The sequence below is a fragment of the Pollachius pollachius genome (assembly GCF_949987615.1).
Source record: "Pollachius pollachius genome assembly, chromosome: 20".
Lineage (NCBI taxonomy): Eukaryota > Metazoa > Chordata > Actinopteri > Gadiformes > Gadidae > Pollachius > Pollachius pollachius.
In genome coordinates, this window is record NC_136953.1 from 1726468 (window position 1) to 1733967 (window position 7500).

General features: G+C 42.7%; 1 protein-coding gene across 1 annotated transcript in view; it reads right to left on the reverse strand.

The window, feature by feature from the left end:
- The window catches only part of dpp10 (dipeptidyl peptidase like 10), a gene marked incomplete at both ends in the record, with an annotated part of 109383 nt that overhangs the window by 86451 nt on the left and 15432 nt on the right, over window positions 1–7500 (reverse strand). The window contains one exon of the mRNA XM_079758437.1: window positions 1841–1936. Coding sequence (XP_079614563.1) covers window positions 1841–1936 — 96 coding nt within the window. The remainder of the gene's footprint in view (window positions 1–1840; window positions 1937–7500) is intronic.

A 7500-nucleotide genomic window follows, 5' to 3' on the forward strand; every position in this document is an offset into this window, starting at 1 on the left:
TCAGACCAAATGTATGACAACCCACTGTTTAGGCAGCGCTTTTGTTAAGCTTCTTGATAGAGAGAGGGCATGAGAATATGTCCTCTGCATGTTTTTCAACAAACTTTCTTCCCCTTTCACGGAACAAACCGTATTCATGTCAGGTCTTCGTTTGCGTCAACAAAGAAGTGTTTCTTTATTTTTACATTTCAACCAATATTCTTAAACAATCAGTCTTGACCGAGTGGATGTGAAGCATGTCTGTGTACTGCAGTCAGCGACTTATGAATAATGGATGAAATGAATACGGAGAGCCTTGTGTTCAGGAGGCCCAAGCTTCGTAACGGTTTATTCAAAAACAGCCAGGTGTTATTTGGTTTGGGGATAATTCTGTTTGTTCAAGCTACAATATAACATCTATGACAAGCCACGAAAACCCAGCCCCACGAACAACCTATAAGCCCCTTTCCCTAAGCACTTAGCCCATATCTCCATGCCAAGACATAGCAGAGCTCACCCTAACTGCATCCTAGTACGGGGATGATGGAAAATCCTCAAACGATCGCCCCAACCACACAACACCACCCCCACCCACTCTGAACAGGGCCAAGGGAACGATCGCCAGATGAGGCAATTAACAGACAGTCACCAGAGATTTGGGTGGAGGCTGATCCAGTTGACTCACCAACACGCTTACACACACACACACATACACACACACACACACACACACACACACACACACACACACACACACACACACACACACATCAACACTCACGGACACACGCACACACACACACACACACACACAAACACATCAACACGCACGCACACACAGAAACACACACACACACACATACGCACACGCACAGACACAGGTTTGGCAGCAAATCGCTGAAGTCCGGCCGTCCCTTCTTGTGTCCGTGCTTCTTTGAGCTGAGCCGCCCATTTATCTTAGTGATGTCTCTGGGCTGGACCTCGGGATTACGGACCGCAAAGTATTGCTTCCCCACAGAAACGGTAATAATACAAAAGTCATAGCTAATTGTTATCCCCTCTAACCCAAAACCATGACACATAACAAAACAAAACACTCCACAGGAAGATGAGCAACAGAACAGTCAGTTCAACTGTCACACAGACGGTAAAGGATGGGCCCATTTATGGTAATGAAACCTCACTAATTGGACCCTTTAGGGACAAACACAGGTGTCACTCATAACAGTAACTATAGGTCAGCTACTTTGCTTTAGAATCCAGGGAGAAGATAGTATTAACTAGTGAAGAATACCTATGCCCTGGTACATAAAAGCAGTAGGCCCATCATTTTTAGAACATCTGTTTTTGTCCTACGATGATGCCTCTTTGAAAGAGGGTCAATCCACCAATCTGATGTAGTACCAGAAATAAGGTCACCATGACCTTGGTGGCGTTTCTTTACAATACATGCAAAATTGATAGCATGCTTTCCTTAGAAGTGCACATATTTCTGCTTTTACCTTTACTCTCTATGTATCGTTACTTGTGATCGTTAACTGATGTTTCGGAGATTGGGGTATCAGGGCAGTTCTCAGCTCCACTGGTCGGGCCATTGGGGGCCATTGCCTCAGGTCATCAATGTCAGGCAAACCCAACCGCCCATGCTAATGTCACAGCAGTCACACTGAGTCACTACAACTCGCTACCACAGTGAGGCTGGCTGCTGCAATATGACCAAACACAGGCCGCCGTGGCTGTGTATAGCTGAGGCTAATACAACTCATCAACCCAGAGCAGCCATTAGCTTCTGTGTTAGCCAAGCTCTAATCCCACCAAGTTTACAAACAAGGAGCAGGCAAGGGTTTATGAGGTCACTCACCGTTGATCCATTTAGCTTCCGGGTCATGGATCACAAACTCCGCTCGGAACAGGTCCTCCACGGTGAGTTTGGTGTCGCTTCCGGCCTGGCTGTCCGCTGTGAAACAAAAAGAGCACAGTTTACAATGAGATATATTACTGTAATCACAATATTCAGGCTTTTTTGTTATTTTCGCTTCATTCTTCAAGGGATGTGTGTATATGATATTTGATATACACTGTGTTGATATTGTCAGCATCTTTGAATTTTATTGTAGGTTGCAAAAGATAATCCTTGAGTCTATCGGTGAGATGCTTTTTTGGCAATGTCCTGGGATTGGCCCCTAACATTGTGGACCTGTCTCTGCATCACCTTCACAAGCTTCAGAGCTCAATGGAATAGCATGAGCAATATAAATAGTCATTGTAATAATGGAAGTGCATCCCACAAATGTAATCTACACATGGATCTGCAATTGCACATGTTATATATCAAACTTGGTTTTACATTACATACACAACTCGTAATACATTATCTTTCACGTTTGAATGAATGTGACATGCTGTCTTCCTTCCTAGTAAATTTGCTGGAAAACTGTGGGGCAATGCTCCCTTTGCATTTCAGCATCTCTTCCAACGGCAGATGGAAAAGGTGCATGAGTGAACATCAACACAGGTATGAAAACACGCACACATAAATACATACGCAAACACCCATGCACAGACAAATACAAAAACAGATATAGTCAAACAGAACGGACCCAAAAATACAAAAGCCCATTCCGATATGCAGTCCACATTAATTATCATACAAACACACACACACACACACACACACACACACACACACACACACACACACACACACACACACACAAACACACACAGATAATAAAGACAAACATTATAAACAACATATGTGCATAAACAAAAGCACCCACACACACGTTTAAAATAGAGAAGTAAAGTTATGGGCAAAGTTATGGGTCTATTTAGTATTGCAAAATATGATCTGCCATGCTCTGAGCCATCGAAGCAACCTTTACAAATCATTTTTAATTATGAATGTAGAGTAATTAGTAGACAGAGACTGCGTTAAGTTGACAGTCAGCTGTGTCTGAATGGGACATCTGCCAGTAGGAGAATAGAGAGGCCAAACTGTGTTGAATGTCAGCTGCGGTGCCCCTCCTTGATAAGGCCGAGCGGCAGTGTGCATAAACAACAGTCAGTCAACGTCTAAGTAGGCACTGGCCTCTCAAGGGGAATTGTGCGGTTGTTTAAGCAGCCGCCTGAGGCCATTTTGGATACAAGTGGCAGCGTTTTATTACAAATTGATTTTCTTTTGTATAGGTAGTGAGATTGCCTTTTGTGATCGTTTAAGCAATAATGATTTACCCACCATTGACTGATGTTTTACGGGATAGTATGGGCCATACATAAGATAGATGGATGGTTTTAAAAACGGCTAGCAAAATTATAACTATAACAATAATTTATACATTTTTATATGTATTATTAATTGTTGTTACTGTCCTTAATGGTATAAGCAATTGTGTAGCAATAATATGAATTTTATCAAAGCAGCAACCGCAATTTTTGATACAAACAAATCAAAAGTAAATATATAACAAAAATAGCATTAAAAGGAATAGGAATGACGGTGGAAGTAAAAGTTATAAGCTGTACAAGTAGTGTCTGTGGCTACCTATTGTATTTGTACTGGATATTATTTATTTTCTTGATGGTCCATATCTCAACCTCTGACTCGTCAAAGGTTTCCAAAATTTTCACACATATATGTATCCCTGTAAGATAGATCTCCAAAATGTTGGAGATCTAAGTTATAAGAGCCAAAAGGGGGCGCTACAATCTTCTTAAATCAACCACAGGTCTAAATGAGCCAGAAGTTACTTTTTCTACCGGTAGATTTAGTATAATAGTAGCAGTAGTGGTGTGCTGTTGCTGTGGTATTACAACTAGTTTCATTAGTAGGTGTACATTATTTAAGTATACCACGCGTTGCACACAGGCTATCACTGTAAAAGCCTGCAGTCTTGTGCGTTATGTTTGAAGTCGTCAATCAAGGACGCTGATAGCCTATGGTGTAATTATTAATGGGCAAATGTCATGCAGTTTAAGAACTCTAAGAATGTAAGTGTTGAACATAAATAACCACAATACAAAGGGAGCTTCACAGTTTCACATAGATCAATATAGCATGCCTATGCCAGAACTTTGAAAAGCTTCGTGAAATCCATGCCCATGAAACTCGGTGTCAACCGCTCCGGTCACGAGCTCAGCCCGGGGCTCGAAAGCACTCTTAGAAAGTCTAAGCTTGTTTTGCTTCACGCCGGAAATATGTTAACATATTAGTTCTGTGTCCACATCGTTTGTCTATGTAACGCTTGGGTTTTGCCGTTCAGAGAAATGATTGTTTTAGAATCCCTCTCACAGCTGATAAGCCCAGGCCACATTGGGCAGAAAGAGTGAGCGCGGACCAGCCTTGTTTTGTGACAACAAACAGAGGGATGTGTGGATGTTGATGTGTTAACCCACTCTTTTTTCGAAGGTCTGAAAGGAATGACATGCAGGCTGGTCATTGCCTCCTATTTCACTTCATTGCCCATTATGCCTCCTGGCATGTAGGACAGCAACAAAGGTCCTCCACTGTGGTCGATTCTGGGCTGTTTTCTGGACATCTCCCCATGCCAGGTTCATACATTTAATTTCTTCCTCTTCTGTGTGACACCAGGTGGTCTTGAGTCATCCTCTCTTTCTTCTACCTTCAGGTGTCCAGTGAAGGGCTACTCTTGGGATGCTTTCTTGCGCTCTTCTCAAAACATGCCCAATCCAGTTCCAGTGCCGCTTTGTTAAAATGCTATCCATGTTGTCTTGCTGACATCTTTTCAATAGATCCTCATTTGGTACCTTGTTGGGCCAAAAAATCCTACTGATTCTTTTCAGAGACTGATAATTGACATACGTCACTTGCTGTCATTCTCCATCATTCTGCGCCATACAGGAGGGCGGATAGAACGCAGCTCTGATATAACTTGAGTTTTGTCTGGGTTTTAAATTGCTGAGACCTGCAAAGTAGCTGAGATGTGATTTTTTGGAGAGTGTGTGAGACTAGAGCTAGATCATCAGTAAAATCAAGGTCTTCTAATGTTGAGAAGAGGGTCCATCGTATACCTCTTGTTTTGTCTTCTGTTGTTCTGCTGTTTGTCACCCATTCGATAATGATGTTGAAGAGCAATGCTGACATCACACATCCTTGTCTAACTCCTGTCTTTGCCCGGAATGCCAGGCTACTGTTTACCACTTGGCATTTGAAGTTGGCATAGAAGGTCTTGACGAGTTTCAATATGTGCCTTGGAATTCCATACATCCTTAAGATGTTCCAGAGGCCATCTCGGTGTATGCTTTCGAATGCTTTTCAAAGATTAAAAGCATGTAAAATTGATGTATATTTGCCTATGCCATTCTGTGCATTGTTCTATGATGTTCCGAAGTGCAAATATCTGGTCAATGCACCCCCTCCCTTAACGGAATCCTGCCTGTTCTTTCCTGAGTTTCTCATCTACTGTCTCGGTAAGACACTGCACAATGTTATTGTGCCAGTTGTTCCAATCTCTCAAGTTGCCCTTCTTTTGTATTTTTTTTGATGATTCCTTCCAACCAGTCATCAGGTATTTCCTTTTTCTCCCAGATAGTTTTGAATAGTGGTTGAGGTAGGTTGGAGGCGAGGTCTGGATCTGCTTTGAAAAGCTCTCCATTCATGTTTTCTTTGCCAGGGGGTTTTCCATGGTATAGGGACTTAATAGCTTTGTTGGTGGTTCGCATTAATGTCTTTGTTGGTGGTTCGATGTCACCTTCCAGGTCATTTTCTGCATGCTGGACCTCTGGTTCTGTTATGGGTGGTGGTCAGTTTAGAACTTCCTCAAAGTGCTCTGCCCATCAAGCTTCTTGTTGTGACTCGGTTGTCAAGAGCTGACCCTTTTGTCTACTATTGGTGTCTCAGTTGTTAGTCTGTGTTTGTCACTCACTATTTTGGTGATCTTGTATATTTTCTCTGGCTCCCCTTTCCTAGCTGCCTGTTCTGCATGACTTGCAAGATCTTCTAGATATGCCCGCTTGTCTGCTCTAGCTTTCCTTCGCAGTGCTTTGTTTGTTTCTTGATACTGTTTCCTGTATTATTCCTTTAGCCCTTCAGACTATGTTTCATTTACTATCTTCTTTAAGGCCCTTCTATTTTCTATACTTTGCCATTTGTTATCACTTATTCATTCCTTTTTCTCCTTGTGCTTTTATCCAAGGCAGGCATCACCGGTCTTCACATAGGCTGCTTTGGTCTGTTCCCACATTGTGTTGATATCATCTGATTTGGGGTCTGTATGATCCAACATATCTGCTAATGCCTGAAATCTGTTCTTCAGTTGTAGCACAAAATAACCTGTGACCTTGGTGTCATGTAGCTTTTCGGCATCGAATTGCTTTCTGGCTGTCTTTCTGCTCCCTGTGTTCTTAAGCTTTACTCTCAGCATAGCTGTGACCAGGTGATGGTCGCTACCAACGTCAGCTCCTCATTTGACCTTGACATCAAGCATGAGTGTCTCCAGGTGCCATTTATCATCTATTTGATTTTTATCCTTTCCATTTGGAGGGTTCTATGTTAGTTTGTGAATGTCCTTGTGATGGAACAGGGTACCCCCGATGACGAGGTTGTGCATGGTGCAGAACTCTGCTAACCTCTCCCCATTCTCATTCATGACTCATTCCCCTTCCCTTCCCATCGCCCTTGTGTCGTGTTCTTTGACGCTGTTTCCCACCTTGGCATTTAGGTCCCCCATCACTACCCTCATGTCGTGTCTGGGTGTAGTTTCCAATACAGCCTGAAGTTGTTAGTAGAATTCATCCTTCAAATCCTCATCGCTGTAATTTGTTGGAGTATTAGTGTTAGTTGTGCTTGTATATTTTGCTTCCCCCTTAGCCTAATTCTCCTGAGCCTACTGTTGACAGGATTCCACTCTATCAAACTCTTCTCTACTCCTTTCTTCAAAATGATGGCTACTCCTTCCCTATGTTCTCTCTGATTAAAGCACTGTTTCCCCTGTGCTTGTTGGAAGTCTCCCTGATCCTGTCATTATGCTTTCACTTAAACGTAGTATAACAATGTTGTATCTTTTCATCTCTGATGTCACTTATGCTGATTTGCCTGTATCGTGCATTTTTCTTACATTCCAAAATCCTATCGCAGTCTGAAGTTTGGCGTTCAGAACTTCCAACTTCCTGCGACTAGTTTTCTTTCGGCTTTCACCAATGGCATTCATCCTAGCATCTGACGGCAGCACTGGAAGTCCATCATGCCCAGTAGTGTTGATTCCTTTTGTTGCTGTTTCCGTAACGTGCTTGTTTTTACAAGACAGAGTTGTTAGATCTGTGCTCAACACCCCAACCTGGAAGACCAGTGGATTGCTCTTTGTCTGGCCTCTACCCTTCGACCTGTCCAGCATGGGGGCCCTGCCAGGAGTGAAATCTTCTGCTGGCATAGCTCTAGGGGCCATTGAGACACACAAGGGTTAGTTGCCTCCTATAACTGAAATGAACAAACCTGGCTTTGTCAATCGGTAAGATATTTCTACTTTTATTGAGCATCAGGGCAGTTTAGAAATGACTTGTGTT